General features: G+C 50.9%; 1 protein-coding gene across 4 annotated transcripts; it reads left to right on the top strand.

Moving 5' to 3' along the window:
- The first annotated feature begins 5,770 nt into the window (after positions 1-5,770).
- Spata2 (spermatogenesis associated 2) lies at positions 5,771-17,902 on the top strand. 4 transcript variants are annotated; one of them, XM_036183465.1, is made up of 3 exons: positions 5,771-6,475; positions 13,371-13,806; positions 14,475-17,902. In XM_036183465.1, exons 2-3 carry the CDS (start codon positions 13,489-13,491, stop codon positions 15,666-15,668), a joined length of 1,512 nt encoding a protein of 503 aa, XP_036039358.1. In that variant the 5' UTR covers positions 5,771-6,475; positions 13,371-13,488; the 3' UTR covers positions 15,669-17,902. The 4 variants fall into 4 exon arrangements, with proteins under 4 accessions (XP_036039358.1, XP_036039355.1, XP_036039357.1 ...); XM_036183462.1 differs by having other exon boundaries at positions 5,773-6,475; positions 14,442-17,902; XM_036183464.1 differs by lacking the exon at positions 5,771-6,475 and adding an exon at positions 6,705-6,826 and having other exon boundaries at positions 14,442-17,902.
- The last annotated feature ends 840 nt before the right edge of the window (positions 17,903-18,742 follow it).

Genomic DNA, 18,742 nt, shown 5'->3' with positions numbered 1-18,742 from the left:
CCAAAGGGCAAAGATGATTGAGTTCTGCAAACAGCTCTTTGAAGCCTGGTGCTTTAAGGGCTGTACAGTACAAAGTAGAAGCTTTGACCTCCAGGGACTATTTTCAGAGCAATTAAGCAGCACCTAGATGAGCTCAAGATCCAACCCTGTGAGCTGTATCTCCTTGGAGGTGGTTTTGGAAGGGTGGGTCTCCAGTAATGATAGCTCTTACTTAGCCAGTAGTTACCTTTGGACTTGTGGGTGGCATGAGGACTTTGAAGCATCAGCAGTTAGGTTTATATTTAGGGAGAAAAGGGGAAGAAAGTGTTGTGAAGGAGCCAGAGAACACATGTGCCTGCTTTGGGCAATAGCCTCCACCAAGTCAATGAGTGCTTAGTGCAGGCTGAGATGGCCTCCTCAGCCTCCAGCAAATCCAGGTTGGAGAGGACAGTAAGCCTCACAGGGTAACACACCTGTTGCAGACTCATTCCCTGGCAGGCTGAGGTGAAGGCCTTTCCTCCTGGCATCGCATCCAGTGACCAAGATAACCTCCTGAGGGCTGGGAAAGTGGCTCACTTCATGAAGTGCTTTCAGGAATACATGACCCAGCATGACATAAACCAGGCAAGGTGGGCACTCCTCTAATTCCAGTTGTTGGGAGAGAAAGGCAGGAGAGTCAGGAGTTCAAGGTCATCCTTGTCTGCACAGCAAGCTCTAGGCCAGCCTGGGATACATGACATCCTGTCTCTAAAAATTAAGACAAATAAAACCAAGTCAAGATAACCTTGAGGAAGGGACTATGGATACAGGTTAGGAATCCTAGGTTTGGAGAGATGATTCCACACGTTGTCTGACATGAAACATATACTCAGAATTATGAGACAGCCTACAAACATGCAGTTAAAAAAAGGCTCAATAATGTGGGCAGGGAGCTCAGTATTGACTGCTTTTCCAGAGGACCTGAGTTGGGTTCCCAGCACCCACATCAGGCAGCACACAACCAACTGTAACTCCAGCCCCAAGGAACCTGACCCCTCTTCTGTCCTCTGTGGACACCAGGCACAAATGTGGCACATACAACACATGCAGGCAAAACCTGTATATATATAAAATTAAAATAAATCCTAAAAAAATTTAGGGGCTAGAGAGATGACTCACAAGAGAACATATTAGTCTTGCAAAGGATCCAGGTTCAATTCCTAGCACCCACATGTTGGCTTAAAACTGTTTAAAACTCCAAAATTCCAAGGGATCCAATGCTCTCTTCTGACTTCCAGGGGCACCAAGCATGCACATGGTGCACCTACATACATGCAGGAAAAACACACAGAAAACAAAAGGAATAAATTTAATTAAAATTAAAAAAAAAACCCATCTTTATAAAGGGCTTATCATCCAGAGGGAAGGTCCTTGAAAGATGTCAGGGATATCTCATTCAATCAAAAGGAACAGTCAGATTTCAGGCCCCACACCTGTCATGTACCAGGCAGAGGCAGCAGAACCACCTTGCGTTCAGGGACAGCATGCTGATCCCTAGTGCGTACTCAGCCTTGGTGACAGTGCTAAGCTCTGAAGGAAAAAGAAGGATGTGAGCAGCAGTCAGTAGTGCAGTGGCTCTCAGTTCTCCTGCAGGGGTGGGAATAAAAACAGATGGAGGGTTGGCAAGGTGGGCTAGGTGCTTGATGACCTCAGTTGGATCCCAGGGCCATGGTAGCAGGTGAGAACTGACTCCATCATGTTGTCCTCTGACCTCCTCCATACACATGTGCTGTGGTATGCAGCGACCCCCCCCCCAACCACAATAACTAAATATAAAAACAAACAAAAATCAATCGTTAAGCTGGAAGGTGGTTGCACACACCTGTAATCCCCCACCTAGGAAGTGGAGGCAGAGTTCTAGGCCTGCCTGGGCTACACAGCAGGTTTCAGGTGAGCAAGGGCTGTTACCAAGCAACCCCAATAATGGCAGCTACTGTAGTCAAGTGCGTGTATGGACTGCCTTGTGTCAGCTGCATCCAGTGGGTGCTGTTAGCATGTGGAGCTGACAGTTGCGGAGCCTGAGGCAGAGGCTTCAGGCTCTCCTGTGCTCATCAGACACTGTGAGCAGGCACTTTAGAAGATACCATTCCTGCTGTGCTGGCTCAGTGTGTGCCAGGCTCTGGTACCTCAGTACCCCGTCCTGTGCTTGCCAGCAGCCCAGTTTTCATCTCCTGGTTCTTTCTTGCCTGACTGCTTTCTTCCCTCCAGCCGAAAGGAAGGCCAGACCTGTGCAAAAGCTCAAAAGCCACCGAAACTCTGGAATTACTGCCCGAGTACTGGAGGTGGAGCCTGAGGCCTCATGCTGTGAGGCAAGCACTTTACAACGCAAACTGTGCTAGTTGCTATTCCAAAAGCTCAGGTTTGATTCCAGCACCCACGTTCAGATCTAGAGGATCTGAATGCCTTGACCTCTCTGGCCTCCATGGGCACCAGTCATGCATGTGGTGCACAGATAAACATGCAGGCAAAATACCCACGCACATAAAATCATTTAAAACAATTTTTTTTTTTTTTTTTTTTTTTTTGAGACAGGGTTTCTCTGTGTATCCCTGGCTGTCCTGGAACTCACTCTGTAGACAAGGCTGGCCTCAAACTCACAGAGATCTGCCTCTGCTTCCCAAGTGCTGGGATTAAAGGTGTGTGCCACCACATGCTGCCAAGATTTACTTAAGCTCAGCTCAGCGTCAGATCCGCTGCAGCTGAAGTTACAGGTGATTGTGGGCTTTGTGATGCAGGTGCTGAGAATTGAGCCTTGGTTCTCTGGAAAGACAGCAAGGGTTCTTAAGTGTTGAGTGCCTCCTCTGCCTTCAACCAGACCACTGTTCACTGCTCAGGTCTCAGGTTGGTATTGAACTCACAGGCATTCTCCTGCTTCAGCCTCAGTGCTGAGACTGGAACGACTGAAAACAGGCATCTGGTCTATATTCCTGTCTCTGGTTGGCTTTGGATATTTACATGAACCTAAACTCCGTGATCTGGCCAGTGCTTGTTTTGTTTGATTGTGTCATGCAGTGTGTGTTTCCTTGCACACTTTTTGAGGTATGTTTTGAGGCATCGTGTAGAGTTCCATCATCCTCTGAAGGGACAGGTTGGTTAGGCAGATACAGCACTCACCTGCTGCTGTTTAGAATCGACCCCTCTGTCTGCCACTGTAACCACACAGCTTCCTGCACTCCTGTTCCTCTCCCAGAGGCCAAGAAAGCCCACTGCTGGGTCACAGGGTAGTTCCTCTTTTGGTTTTTGTTCTGTGTGCTTCTGTATTGTTGGAATCCTGCTACTTTTGTGATTTACAGAAAAAAAATCATAAAAAATAGAAAGAGGTAGGTAGAGTGTTGGCTCCTCAAAAGTGAGGGTGCCTGATGGTTGTCATGTGATCATTATGTAACCTGCTAATCATTATGTAATGAAGTCTGGATACCAAGCAAGAAGCCACAAGTCTTCATTTGTGTAAAGGATGAGAGATGTGCCTGTCTTGAGACCTTGGGTCTTTTCTGACAGGAAATGTCACATGTTTCCATCATCAGGGCTCCCCTCTTGGCTGTCACAGAACCACAGAGGAGGAAGGGACTTTCTTGAAGCCTCATGTGAAAATGCAAGCTTGTCACACTTGCTGAGAGGGCTTTTATTTTCTTTCCTTGTTTGGGGAATTAAGACAGGATCTCATGTAGCTCAGGCTGGCCTCAACTCACTATTAGGAAGGACAGCCTTGAACTTCTGATTCTCTTGTCTCAACCTCCTGAGTTCTGAGGTTCCAGGCATGTATCACCACTCCTGGCTTGGAAAGATTTATTTTTATTTTTAATCATGTGTATGTGTGTGCAGGTGCTCTCAGAGGTAAAGCCGGAACAAAGTGTTGGATCCCTTGGAGTTGGAGAAGGTTGTGAGGAGCCTGATGTGGGAGCTACAGACCAAACTTGGATCATCGGGAAAAGCAGCGCACTATCTTAACCTGAACTTATTGTGGAATTAGATCAAGCTGTCGGGCAAACCCTACTGGCTTTATTTTGCTGGTATCACCTTGGCTCTAAGAGTGACTCCTGAAATCAAAGGACAACAGCTGGATGGCTCTGATCAGACATGCACAGAGCTCCTCGGGACTACAGATGGAAAGGAATGTGGGTCCTGGTGCAGATGCCAGGCTGAATACATATGTGGCCTGCAGTGCCGAGAGCTGAGATACAATTACAAAAGAGTGCTGTGAGGAGCCAGAAGAGAAAGGCTCTGGATCTTTTAGCTGGAGAAATAGAAGATTCCAGAAAGAAAGAAAGAGAGAGACTGAGTTGGGGCTGGACACTAACTAGCAAGCAACACAGGGAAAGTAAGAGGTGCTGGGAAGGGCATCCACAACCAGGCAGCAGGGTGTGGACAGCCAGAGGGATGAAAAAGCAAGGTACAGTGGTGCACATCTTTAATCCCAGCACTCAGGAGGCAGAGGAGGTGGATCTCTGTGAGTTCGAGGCCAGCCTGGTTTACATACTGAGTTCCAGGACAGTCAGGCTACACATTGAGACTGCCTCAAAAAAAAAAAAAAAAAAAAAAAAAAAAATTCCAGCCAATTGAAAATGATGATCCATGCTTTATATATGTGTCTGGCACTTGGCAAACTCTAAGGATTCTGCAGCAAACCAAAGTCCATCTCTCAAGTTAAAAAAAATATTTCGTGTGTATAATCTTTTTTTTTTTTTGGCCTGAACGTATAACTGCACAACATGTATGCAGTGCCCTCTCAGAGGCCAGAGGAGGGTGTCTAATTCCCTGAGACTGACATGTGGTTCTGGGGAACTGAACTCAGGTCCTTGAGCAGCCATCCCTTAAAGGTTGAGCCATCTCTCCAGCACAGCCCCCTGAAGTTCATCTCCCAGGGAGCTCCCAGTCAACGTGGCAAATAGGAGTTTGGAGAACCCTCTGAGAAGTCAAGTGGCCAGCTGTCGGGACATAAGCCAGTGTACTGTGCAGATCCCGAAGGACATGGGAGGATTGCTCTGCCCTATGGTTTCCATGGTTACATAACTGAGGGAAGCAGCCAGCTTCATTTAGGAGACAGAGGCAGGCTGAGCTCCACAAGTTTGAGAGTAGCTTGGGCTAGAAGTGTGGTCCAGGCCAGAATACATACTGAGCTCAGACTAGCCTGTCTCAAACAACTCCTTTAGGGCCTTAGTTTGTGCTCGATGTGTTCTGAGCAATTTCTATGTAGGTCGTTCTGACTACATCTCACCAGGCAGTCTGCTATTGCTATTATTGTTATTATTGCTTTTAAACTTTTAAAAGGTATTATGAGGCTCAGAGAGGTTAAGTCAACACTGGGAGTCTCCTCACTCTCCTTTTTCATTGTTGGGAACTGAACCCAGGGAGTACACACAGGCTAGGCAAGAGTTCAGGACTGAGCTACAGCCCCAGCCTTTTATTATTTTCTTTTTTTAGACATGAGCTTGCTAAGTTATTCATGTTAGCTTTAAACTCACAATCCTCCCGACTCAGCCTTTGGAATAGTTGGGATTATAGAACTGCGCCGTTAGGTCCAAACTATGGGTTAAATGGGAATAATGGATTCCCATTATTGTTATCACTTGAGACAGCGTTTCGCTATGTAGTGATTTATTTTTATTTTACGTATGTGTTGCCTGCATCTATGTATGTGCACCACGTGCGTGACTGGTACCCGTGGAGGTCAAAGAGGGCATCAGATGCCCTGGAACTAGTGTTATGGATGGTTGTGAGCCTCCATGTGGGTTCTGGGGATCAAACCCGGGTCTTCTGAAAGCAATAAGTGCTTCTAAACGCTGAGCCCTCTCCTGAGCCCCCACTCCCCCATCCCCGGATCCGCATCCCCAACCTCGGTCGCCAGCAGTAACACCCATGGTCCTCTCTCCAGTCTTGCCTGACCTCCGCCCATGCTTTGGCTCTCTACCCTCCGCGGTTTCGTCTTTGAAACAGGATCGCGGGGTTCGACGTCAGCCGGGGCTCTCAAGCACTGTTCTGACCAGGGGAAAGCCGGTCAGGTGGAAAAACCAATCTCCCAGCGCTGGAACCCGTTTCCATGACAACTCGGCTAACCAGCGTTTGCGGGCGGAGCGCTGCGCGTCACTTCCAGTTCATTTGCTTCCGGGTTCCGCTTGTGCCTCCTTCACTGTCCCTAAGGGGTGAGGTCGGGTTCCGCGGAGAAGCGCTACCCTCCACCCCCATTTTTCCCTCCTTTCGCCCCCCTCCTCCTCTTTGCTCTCCGTTCCTCGTGTTCACCTGCTGGCCACCGGCTTCCGCCGCTCCTCCTCAGGCTCAGCGCGCAGCCGCGATCCAGTTTCTCGCAGGGCCCGCCTCTGTTGACGTCATTTCCGAACAGAGTACTTCCGGGCTGCGGCTAGCTCCCGTACTAGTCTCGGTCCCCGGGAGCCGGCGGGAGCGGCGGGGCTGTGCGGGGCTGTGCTCCGGCGGCGCTCGCTTCCCTAGCGGGCAGCGGCGGGTGAGTGCGGGGCAGGCGGGAGGGCAGGTCCCTGCGGGCGCAGTCGCTGGCCAGGCCCTCGGCTCCGTCCCCGCAGCCGCTACGTGCGGCCGGCCGCAGCACTGCTCCCGGGTGAGGCTGCACACCGCCCCCCCTCGGGGGCAGGCACCGCGCCGTGGCCCGCAGTCGGGAGGGGAGGCGGACCTGGCTTTGGACTCACCGAGTGACCTTGCCTGAGTCGCTCCGCCTCGGGAGCCTCGGTCTCCGAGTCTGTGAGGAGGAACACGGCGGCCTTCCGGGGCTGCGGTGGGCGTGGAATGAGAAGACGCAGGCGTTGCACGGTGCCGGGATACAGCAGGTGTCCATTGACAGGTCCTAGCACTTCATTGGTAGACGGAGGGGCGTTAGCGAGAGCTTGCCCAGAGTGTGCGATGCCCTGGGTTCTGCCCCCAGTTCCCAGCACCATCGACCCTACGCGCCTGCCTTTGAGACGGGCGTTTTCCCCACCTATGGCGATCAGAGGCTGGTGGCTCACCCAGCAGGGATAGCCGCCGCAGGTTTACGTCCCCTGCAGGGAAGGGACATAGCTCCCTTCAGAACTCCCAAGAGAAGCCGCTGTGGGGAGGGCAACCATGTTCCAGAATAGCCCAAGTTGTTTTCAGAGCTTTGGAAGGCCCCGGTGTCAATGTTTCTGGAGGCTAGTAGAGGTGCGGAGTTCCTGTAGTGAACAGTCAGCAGGAGATGCCGCCGATGGGTCTGGGAACCTCTTGCTTACAGTGAGTGCATAGAGGTTGGGTAAAGAGAGGTGTAGTCGCATCTCTGATCCTATTTGGAGGCTGAAGCTGAACCAGGGTTGTGTAAACATGTAGATTGGAGAACTGGGACCCAAATAGCGTCTGCCATTAGTGCTGCCACGGGGGCACATTCTGCTTGAATGGGCGGGCCAGCAGAGGTAAAGCATGGGAACCGATGCTCCACTTCCCAGGTTATTTGGGTACCATTCAGCTGAACTTTAAACGCGTTGGGCTTTCCCCGTTGGATGTTTAAAGAATAATTGTTGGTAAAGCCCCCTGCCTGTGCACTAGCTTCGCCTTCTCTGATTTGCTTTACAAAGAGGTCCAGATTGTGGGTGCAGGAGGTGCCACCCAGAGCCGATGGCACTAGGCATCCATCCTTCTGCTTCTGTGTTCCGGAGATTCACAGAGCTGTATTTTCCGCCTGCCAGCCTGGTATGGCTTGGCATTCCAGTCTTTGGGTTGCCTGGAGAAATTAACAGCTTCTGTCGCTGGGCTGTCTTGCTCTCTCCTGTAACCAGGCTGTGTTTGCAGAGAACGTGTTTGTTGTTGTTGTTGTTGTTGTTGTGTTTTCCAGAGTGCTGGGAATAAATTGCTGGCTCTATGCTCAAAAAAGACACCAGTTAGGGCCAGCCACAAAGGCAGCCTGTATTCTCAGGAAATGTACTCAGCAGGGATGATGTAACTGCCTTACTACTGGCTGGTCTCTGGCCAGCCTCTCTCCTGGGCCCTTAAGCTTACATCATAAAGAGGCTGGTGGATCTCCCAGCCCATTTGGTGTGGGAAGATGGCAGTTTTGCTACTATCAGACTCAGATTCCTGGCCGCAGGACATTTGACTGATTGAGCCTTTCAAGGAGCCCACTCCAGAAGATTTGGTAAGATTTCAGAGTCTTCTTGGCGCAGTGACTTAGGACAAGTGAGTTGGCTGTCTGTGCTCAGTTTCCTCTTTAATATTGGGGTTTTCCTGTGCATATTACTGATTTTTTTGTTTTTTGTTTTTCGAGACAAGGTTTCTCTGTAGCTTTGTGCCTTTTCTGGAACTCACTCTGTAGCCCAGGCTGGCCTCGAACTCACAGAGATCCACCTGCCTCTGCCTCCCGAGTGCTGGGATTAAAGGTGTGCGCTATCACCGTCCCACTCATCTTACTGATTTTTGAACAGCCGGCACAGGGATCTGCATATCCTGACCCCTTTGTGATTGATACTGATTATAGCCAGAAATGAGTGAGCTGCATGGAAAAGAGCCAGGCCTCAGGACCTGTTGGCCCTTTTGGCTCTGCTGGAGATGTTGAGTGCATCTTGGTTTCCTCAGCTGCTGTCAGGATGAAATGGGAGATGTGATGGAAGTGGGAGCTTGTCTGATCACTTGGAACATAGTAGGTCTCTGTTCATTGTTTGACTATGTGTGGTGTATTTGGGTCTTCACAATTGTTCGTGTATCTTTAGAGGAAGCCAGAGGTTGCATGACATCCCTTTTTATCTCTGCACTTTAAGACTTTTTTTCATTCTTTATTTTTATTTATGTGGTTGGTTTCTTTTTTTTCCTTCATGCATGTCTATGGAGCATGTGTGTGCCTTGGAGGCCCGAAGAGGGTGTCAGACCCCCTGGGATAGGAGTGACAGACTACTAAGCCCCCATATTAAATCCAGGTCCTCTGTAAAAGCAGCCAGGGCTCTCTTAACCACTGAGCCATCTCTCCAGCCTCCCTCCCCCACTAAAAAAAATAATTTTTTAAAATGTGTGTGAGCATTTTGCTTGAATGTGTGTCAGTCCACATTCTGGGCATTCCAGGTGCCCACAGAGGTCAGAAGAGGGTGTCAGATCCCCTGGAACTAGAGTTATGGACAGTTGTGAGCCACCGTATCGGTGCTGGGAATCAAACACAGGTTCCTGCAAGAGCAGGTGTCTTTAACCACTGAGCAATCTCTCCAGTCCCCCTTCCCCCATTAAAGGAGTGCGCCAAATGTCCAGCTTTTTCTTTCACTTTATTTATTTTTAAATTTTACTTTTTTTTTTTAAAGATTTATTTATTTATTATGTATACAGCATGTATGACTGCAGGCCAGAAGAGGGCACCAGATCTCATTTCAGATGGTTGTGAGCCACCATGTGGTTGCTGGGAATTGAACTCAGGACCTCTGGAAGAGCAGTCAGTACTCTTAACCTCTGAGCCATCTCTCCAGCCCTTCTTTTACTTTTTGAGTCAGGGTTTCTTACTGAGTCTGGAGCTCCCCTGTTCTTTCTAGGTTGGCTCTTCATCAGGCTCTCAGGATCCTCCTGTCTTTGCTCCCCAGTGCTGGTGCCACAGTGTGCACAGTGCCCTGCTGAGTGCTGAAACTCAGTTCTTCATGCTTGTGTGGGAAGTACTGCTGAACCATCTCCCTAACCCTTTTTTTTTTTTTTTGAGACAAGATTTCCCAGTGTAGCTTTGGAGCCTTTTTTGGAATTCACTTTGTAGACCAGGTTGGTCTCAAACTCACAGAGATCTGCCTGCCTCTGCCTCCTGAGTGCTGGGATGAAAGATGTGTGCCACCACCGCCAGGCCCCTCTTTCATTTTTTTTTTTTTTATACAGGTACAGGGTCTTATTCTGTACCCTAGGCTGGCTTTGAACTCTTAGAGATCTTCCTGGTCTAACCTTCTGAGTGCTGGGATTGCAGGCATTAATTTTCTTTTGCCTTTTCCCTCCCCTACTAAGCCTGTTTGACATTCTTGAGAGTAGTCCAGACTTGGCTTAAGTGCATGGCAGTCCTCCTGCCTCAGCCTCCCTAGGGACGGATTTCTAGGTATGTGCTGCTACTGTTCTTAGCTTCAGGATTCTTCGTATATGTGTCTCTCACCCTTATTTTAGGGCTATGAGCACCCAGTGAAGCTGTGGCTCTCTTTTCATTGTTTGTCGTGGAGTGAGGAGCCATTGCCAAACAACACCTCTGAGCTGAGTGAGGCAGGGGGATAGCTCACTTTGAAAATATCACGTACTTGAAGCTCAAGGCTGACTTCATGGAGAGAAAAAAAGCAGTGTACAGGAAGATGCATGGTAGCCACTCCACTGCTGTCCTCAAAAAGACTGTTTCTATGTAGCCCTGGCTGTTCTGGAACTCATTATCAGGCTGGCCTTGAACTCACAGAGACCCACCAGCCTCTGCTTCCTGAGTGCTGGGCCATGCCTGTCTTATTTAATGTGTATTGGTGTTTGCCTGTATGTAGGTCTGTGCACCATGTGCATGCAGTTCCTGCAGAGGCCAGAAGAGGGCATCAGATCCCCTAGGACTGGAGTGACAGGCAGTTCTGTGTGTTGCCATGTGGGTGCTGGGAATCAAACCTGGGTCCTCTGCAAGAGCTGCCAGAGTACCTAACCATGTCTCTAGCCCCCAGCCCTTCTTACTTTACTTCAGCATCTGGAAAGCAGCGGCAGGAGGATCAGAAGTTCAAGGTCTTCCTCAGCTGTATAGCAAATTTGCGGTCAGCTTGAGCTACATGAGACCATGTCTAGTGCTTCCGATGGGATCCAGGGTCTCAGGCATGCAAGGCGGGTGCTCCACCACTGAGTCCCCCCATCCATGTGATATTCCTGTTGGTTTTCAAACTTAACAAAAACCAGTTCCTGCTTCAGTAGCAGGAGGGAGCTTCTCATAGGTAAACCCGTGCTTATTATCAGGAACAGCTGCAGATATCCTCGTTGGCTGGCAATGAGTTTGTATTGAGAGGATGTGGCTGCTGAGCTGTTCTAGGTAGAACTGGTCTTACGCTATCTTCTTCACCGATGGCCTCTACAATTCCTATCCCCCACCCATGACCAGGCCAGGCAGAATGTAGGTGCTTTGTAAAACACTTGTGGGATATGGACTTCAGGGTTGTCCGGGGCACAGGCTCACCCTGAGCTTCAGGTTGCATAACATGCCATATTTGCAACTCATCCTCTTGTGACTTGCTGAGAAACTGAAGGGTCGCTGTGTGTGTGCATGAACTCCTTACATCACGCATTGCTCTGTAGTATTGATGCCCACTTCAAACTGCATCAATGCTAAGTACTGTGGTGACCTCTGACTTCATGGGAATTACAGGTTACGGCGGAGAAACTGAGAGGAAGCTAGAAAAAGAATAAAGCCAATAATTTCACATTATGGCTATACCAGGGTAACATGGCAGTGAGGGACTGGGAAGGTGGGATTTTCTCAGTGTGACACGGCAGTGACAGCTGTGTTGGAGCTGAGGCCTGCATGCTGTGGTGAGCCAGTCACCAAAGAGTCAGAGAAAGATCAACAAACCCAATGCGTGTGCCAAGCCCTGCTGTACAGTCAGCCTGATACAGCCAGGGAGCAAGGGCTGGTCTGGCTGATGCTTAGAGGGAGGTTAGACTGCTGTGCGGACAAGTGTGACCACGGAGGGCCTTTGGCCTTGGTCTGGAGTTAGCACTTATCTTTGGGGTCCTGTGTTTGCCTTTTGTGAGCTCTTAGTCCATTTGTTTCTAAAGTGCTGGGTGCCCTCAAGGTCTTTTCGGGTCCTCAAGTATTTGTTGTTTGTTCCAATCTCACACTGTACAAGACTGTCATGTCTTACCTCCAGAATGTGCTCCTACATCCAGTGTGTACCCCCAGTTTTGCTGTGTGTTCCACCTCTTACTCCACTGTTAATGCTACCAGGCATCCCCCCAAACCAGAGATCCTGACCTGTGGCTTACTGAGGCCTGGGTAGTTCTGTGGACCTTGTGATTGTTGCCAGAGCACAGATCTGGTAGAGGATCCCACAGGCCAGCCCCCCCCCCCCTTTTCCTCCCACAGGCTCAATGATACGGGTGAGCTCTTACACACCTGGGCAGCTGCAGAGGTTAGCTTAGAGTAGGATGGTCACCACCCATGCTCCGAGGTTGTGGCCAGGAAAGGGTCAGGCGTGGTCTACACCCCCTCTACTGGAGCCTTCTTGAGATCCTGTTGTCTTGAGAGTGGGCACCTTGCCAGGGCACGGAAGGTCCTGTCACCATCTCACACAAGTCCTTACTTGGCCATGTTGTGTGGAGCTGTGTGTGCTGATCAGGGTTCATGAGGAAAAGGAGCCAAGGGGTTGAGGGATTGTCTCAAGTGTCTTGGACCAGGGCTCTGAACTCAGGCTTTGGAGCCCCAGCCTTACTGCCTCACTGGTACCTGTGTACCCTTTTGAGCCATGTTTGCCGGCAGTGTGTGGTCGTGTGAGTGCTGCTGTTTACCTGAGGCTGCCTGTGAGCTGCTGGGCTGCTGTGCATACCGGCCCCCAGCTCAGCACCTTTTCTTCTCCCAGAAGGCTGTGGTGCCCTCTGAGGTGAAGGGACAGTAGACGCCTGGTCTCTGTAGTCCCGCTTCAGACCCTGAATTAAACTCTTCAGTGGCTTCATGTGGCCATTCACAGAAACCCTGTGTGTGCTGCTGGGAGTGGGGCCCAGGGTCTCTCACACTGCAGCCCCAGCCCCCACCATCAGGACAGTCGTTGGTGTCCTGTGAGTACTGCCCCCCCCCCAATCCCTTTTTGCTGCATGGCCTTTAGCAGCCTCCTTTCTGTGGGTGCCAAGCTCCTTCCTGCTCCAGGAAAGCAGGGTGTGGTGGGCTGGGCCTGGACTCTGGAGCCTGCCTGGGCTCTGACCTTGGCTTCACCTTGGGAGCTTTGTGACCCTGTGTAGTTTTCTCAATAGCTGCCTGTCTTCAGGGGCCACAGTAGCTCCTGACCCTACTTGCTCAGGAGTAAGGGAGTTTGCCTAGGACATGCTCTGCAGAGCCAGCTCAGCACCTCCCTCCTGCAACCTCCAGAGTCACACCCCGGCCTGGCACTGCTTCAGGTTCAACTCTGCCTCGGGGCTTTCCCAAACTCCTCCTTTGTGACACGAAGGCCAAGCGTGTCCCAGCTTCCTGACCCTGCCTCCAGGGCATTAGTCACTCCTGTGAGCTGCTGCGCTGTAGGGCCTGGTAGGTTTTTACCACCTTGTACCACGTATGGGTTCCATATCTGTGCCAGGTGGAAGAGCATACGGGGACCATCTGGACTAAAGAGCCGCATAGCTGGGCCAGCTCTGGGCTTTGCTGTCCTCAGCATTCCAAAGCTGGGGTAGGGACTAGTCAGATGGGTGATGGCTTCTTGTTCCTCCCTTTTCAGAGCATGTGCTGGTTCATGGGCACCATGCCAGTTCTTCATGTGATGTGCCAGTCTCCGGTCCCAGAGCCATGGGGGAGATGAGGTAGCCCTTTGGGTTTGATTGGGGAAGCCCAGTTCAATGGATACGAAGTACAAGGATGATTTATTTCGGAAGTACGTGCAGTTCCATGAGGGCAAAGTGGACACGACCCCCGGCAAGCAGCAGCCTGGCAGTGATGAGTACCTGCGAGTGGGAGCTGCCACCCTGCTCAGCCTGCACAAAGCGGACCCCTTGCATCGATTTCGGCTGATCCAGTTTTATGAAGTGGTGGAGAGCTCTCTCCGCTCACTGAACAGCTCCAGCCTGAACGCTCTGCACTGCGCCTTCAGCATGCTAGAGACCGTGGCCATCAACCTCTTCCTGTTCCCCTGGAAGAAGGAATTCCGCAGCATCAAGGTGAGGTGGGGTGGCCAACTCTGCCTGCTGCTCCCTCCTGAGTGTATGGGCCCTGTTCTCATCCCATGGGCTCCAAGCATCTGGGAGCTGGTGTGGACCAAAGCCCCAGTTGGGGGTGGAGGGTTGGAAGAAGAATCTGCACTTTACATAGCAGGGAGCAGGGAGCGAGTAGAGGCTGCCCGAGCCAGGCTGGAACTGTGGCATGTTGCGTGTATTTGTTTGTCTGTTGTAGTGGGAATTAAACCTATGGTGCATGCTGTATCCCAAGCTGTATCCCCAGCCCTAGTGTGTTCTTAAAACTTTGGCAAAGGCCTGAAAGGGGCATTCTCCGGGCTTAGTGTCACACCCCTATAATGCTATCCCCTGTGCTCCCTCATGGAACAGAGCCTTCATGCCTACACAGAAAGCTGATGGCCTCGTTGGCCTCATAGGGGCCACATGTGTCCCTTGCTTGGTGGGCATTTAGCATGCTCTTGTTTCTGGTCTATGGGCAGAGACTCCCCATCCCTCTCCCTGCTGGTCCCGCTCTGCACTTGGTTTGAACAGGCTTCTCTGTAGCATGCTTCTTTTTTTTTTTTTTTTTTTTTTTTGTTTGTTTTTGTGTTTTGTTTTTTTTTTGCCCACTTTCTCCTTAGACCTACACAGGCCCTTTTGTTTACTATGTCAAGTCCACATTGCTGGAGAAGGACATCCGAGCCATTCTGAGGTACATGGGCTACGAGCCTGAGTTGGGAACTGCGTACAAACTCAAGGAGCTTGTGGAGTCCCTCCAGGTGAAGATGGTCTCCTTTGAGCTCTTCCTGGCCAAGGTGGAATGTGAGCAGATGCTGGGGATCCACTCGCAGGTGAAGGACAAGGGCTACTCGGAGCTGGATGTGGTGACTGAACGCAAGAGCAGCACAGAGGACGTGCATGGGTGCTCAGATGCTCTGCGGCGACGGGCTGAGAGTAAGGAGCACCTGACCACTTCCATAGCTCGCGTGGCACTCCAGAAGTCAGCCAGTGAGCGGGCAGCCAAGGACTACTACAAGCCCCGAGTGACCAAACCCTCCAGGTCAGTGGATGCCTACGACAGTTACTGGGAGAGCAGGAAGGTCCCCTCCAAGGCCTCCCTGAGTCTGCGAAAGGAGCCCTTGGCCATGGATGTAGCGGATGACCTGAAGGACGAGATCATCCGCCCATCCCCATCCTTGCTGACCATGTCCAGCTCCCCCCATGGTAGCCCTGATGACCTTCCACCCATCTCCCCCATCACTGGCCTTGGCCTTCTGCGCAGTACGTACTTTTCCACTCAGGAGGACGTGGACTTGTATACAGACTCGGAGCCCAGGGCCTCCTACCGGAGACAGGATGCTCTGCGGCCGGATGTGTGGCTAGTCAAAAACGATGCCCACTCCATCTACCACAAGCGTTCACCCCCCACCAAAGAGTCTGCTCTCTCCAAGTGCCAAAACTGTGGCCTGTCTTGCAGCTCTTCCCTCTGCCAGCGCTGTGACAGTCTACTCGGCTGTCCTTCAGGCTCCAAGCCCAGCGCCTTTCTTAGCAAGGCCTCTGCTCACGACAGCCTGATCCATGGGACACCTATGCGGGAGAAGTATATGGGCCAGACGCAGGGCCTTGACCGGCTGCCACCTGTCCACTTAAAGCCCAAGCCGTCTACCACAGGCACCTCCCGCTGTGGCTTTTGTAACCGTGTGGGTGCTACTAACACCTGCACCCAGTGTTCAAAAGTCTCCTGCGACGCCTGCCTTGGCGCTTACCACTACGACCCCTGCTGCAGAAAGAGCGAGCTGCACAAGTTCATGCCCAACAACCAGCTGAACTACAAATCCACTCAGTTCTCCCATCTCGTGTACAGATAGGCCCCACCCCCATCTTCCGCTACAAGGGCTACACCACTGACCTGGCCTGGTCCCATCAAGAGGTAGCAGAGCAGCATCAGAAGTGGAGACCTGGGCTTGACCGTGGAAGCAGCCAGGGTCACTGCTCCTTCACACTGGTGTTCACTGAGAACTTCGCCCTCCACCAGTAGCTGCTGTGTGCTCTGAGGGACAGGATGGCACTTCCATCCAGTCATCTCACTGACCTCTCCACTCCCTGCTCAGCTGACTTGGGTTTGGGTTTGGGTTTAGGTTCTGGTTCCTCTGAAAGAAGGTCTCTGTCTCTGGGACTCCTGCCACACCTACCCCTTCTTCTGCAAAGCCAGCTTGGACTGGGAAGGATCCTTTGGGTCACCTTCAAATGCCCACCAGGAGTGGCGGGCGAGCAAGAGGCCTGCTGGCTAGTGAAATGAGCCCTCCTGCCATATCGGGCCTCTTTGATGGCTCGCCTCTTTTCTTGCTCCCGATACAAGGATCCCTGGGCAGATGTCCCCACCCCCCCCTTCCCCAACTGGTATCAAAGGGGAGCCAAGTCCAGTATTAGCTGAATGCCATCTTGCCAGCTCCACTCAATCAGCCCACAGTGTTGGTGAGCTCTGCTCAGCAGTTGGAAAGTGGACTCCACAACAGGACTGATGTCCCTTCCTGTTTGCACCCCCTACTGTACTGTATATACAGAGTTTGAGGTTTATTTTTAAGTGAGTGTTCAACTTGCTGTGTGTTTCAACATGGTGAAAGAAATTAATGATATGGTAATTATAAAGGTGCCCTGAGTCCTTTAGTCTTCCAAGGGGGGTGCTCATGCCCTTTCCCGGGGTGGTCTCCACTTGCTAGGGTGGAGCTGAGAGCCTCGGGGTAGGGACTGACAAAGCCCATGTTCCTCCTCGTGTGGGTAGAGAGCTGCTGCCCTTCCCTACAGTAAATATTCTACACCTACCTCCAGTGTGCACGCGGGGTTAGCATGGTGCCGAGGTCTGCAATGACCCCAGTGACAAGGTGGAGACCTCAGCCCTCACATCTACAGCTCTGGTCTTGGTGCCTGCTGAGCATGAATCTTGTACCCTAGACCTTGAGTTCATTTCAGAAGGAAATTCAGGTGGGGTTCCTCCACCCCCATCCAAGCCTTCCTTACTGGTTCCCAGGGCTCTGTCTTTTTGCACTAGGGTGGGTAGAGGTGGTGTGTGCCCAATGGACAAATGCTTCTCCAATACTCAGCTGAGTGTCCACGGTTCCTTGTATAAATAATCCACCTCTGGATTTTCCTTTTTGGGGAGCAGAGCCAGGAGAAGGGCAGGAATTTGAAACTCACTTCTTTGAACTGGGAACACACTCTAGCCATAGGCAGTTGTGATGTCTGCTGTTTGGGATCTATGTGCTAGTGGGGTTTTCCCAAAGGCATTCAGCTCTGGAGCAGGCTGACTCTGGCCACACCCTGAGCCACTGTGAATTTGCTGGTGTTCTTCCGATTTACTGGAGTGATTTAAGGTTTTCCAATCTTTCACGGCTCTTTTTTATCTCTAGCTATAGATCACGTGTAGATAAGTGTATATACAGCTAAATTTGAGCAATCTTATTACTGAGACTAGCCTCCCTGGGCCGCGGTCCTTGATGTTCCTTCTGTACTGGCACTGCCTGGCCCACTCCTGAGAGCTCTAGTTTTCCATTCCAGTTTGCTCCAGCATTGCAGCGACTCTTAAGATGGAGGCCAGGTCACCCGAGTTAGTCCTGTGTACTTTCCACCAGGAAATATTGTGTGTACAGATGGGCACGGCCTCACCCCTCCTGGGTGTGTCTCACTGTAGGAGATTGCTCTGATCCGGATAGTTGAGTAGATGCTAACTTAAAAATGCACATATTTTGCATTTGATTTCTACAGAGTTGAAATGTTCAGAGAAGATTAAAAAAAAAAAAAAACTAAATAAAGTGTCTTCCATTGTTAAAAGAAGTGTTTATGGTGTTACAGCCCCTTCTGTGGCTTCCTTCATTGGCAGCACACTCTGGCCTATAAGCCATTGTTAGCACAAGTGACAGGACCCAGATACTGTCTGGTCATTTGGGGAAGATGGGAAACAGGCCCAGGGGTCAAGCTGCCCATTTCCCCAAAGTGGGCTGTGTCCTCTGGGAGAAATAATTGTTGGTGGCTGCAGACATCATTAAGAATCCTCCCCTTTTATTCCTGCTCCAGATTTCTCTAATTAAAGGCATGTTTTACCACACTTGGCCAATGATTCCTTTTTCTCTCTCTTTTTAACTTAAAAACAAACTTTACAGGTGGTGAGATGTCACAATGGTTAAGGACACTGGCTGCTCTTCCCAAGACCCAGGTTCTATTCCTAGCACCCACATTGTGGCTCTAACCATGTTTTGTTTTTCAAGACAAGGTTTCTTTGTGTAGCTTTGGAGCCTGTCCTGGAACTCCCTCTAGCCCAGGCTGGCCTCGAACTCACAGAGATCCACCTGCCTCTGCCTCCCAAGTGCTGGGATTAAAGTTGTGCGCCATCACTGCCTGGCGGCGGCTCCAACCATTTCTAACTCTAGTATCGGGATCCAACACCCTTTTCTGGCCTCTGGTGCAGGCACCAGGTATGCGCATAATGTCCATACATACATACAGGCAAAACAACCATATATCAAATCTTAAAAATTATTTCATGTATATTTACATTTGTTTCCATAAAGCTCAATTCCCTCACATTTTGTGGGTGTGTGGGGTGTTGAAGTCAGGGCCAAGGGTGTGCTATGCAAGCGCTGTGCCACTGAACTGGTTTGTCCCAGCCCAGACTGATGTATCTTTAAATTGTCATCACCTTTGCTCCGAGGCTGCCCTGCAGAGCATAGAGCCCCACTTTGTTTTTCCATTTGTGTGTGCAAGAGGGATGTGTATGCATGTTTGCATGTGCACATGCATATGTGAAAACCCTTGGCGGTCAGGCGTGGTGGCACACCCCTTTAATCCCAGCACTCGGGAGGCAGAGGCAGGCGGATCTCTGTGAGTTTGAGGCCAGCCTGGTCTACAGAGTGAGTTCCAGGACAGGCACCAAAACTACACAGAGAAA

The sequence above is a fragment of the Onychomys torridus genome, chromosome 4 (assembly GCF_903995425.1).
Source record: "Onychomys torridus chromosome 4, mOncTor1.1, whole genome shotgun sequence".
Taxonomy (NCBI): Eukaryota; Metazoa; Chordata; class Mammalia; order Rodentia; family Cricetidae; genus Onychomys; species Onychomys torridus.
The sequence above is the reverse complement of the archived record's forward strand: the minus strand, read 5'-3'. Positions and strand labels throughout refer to the sequence as shown.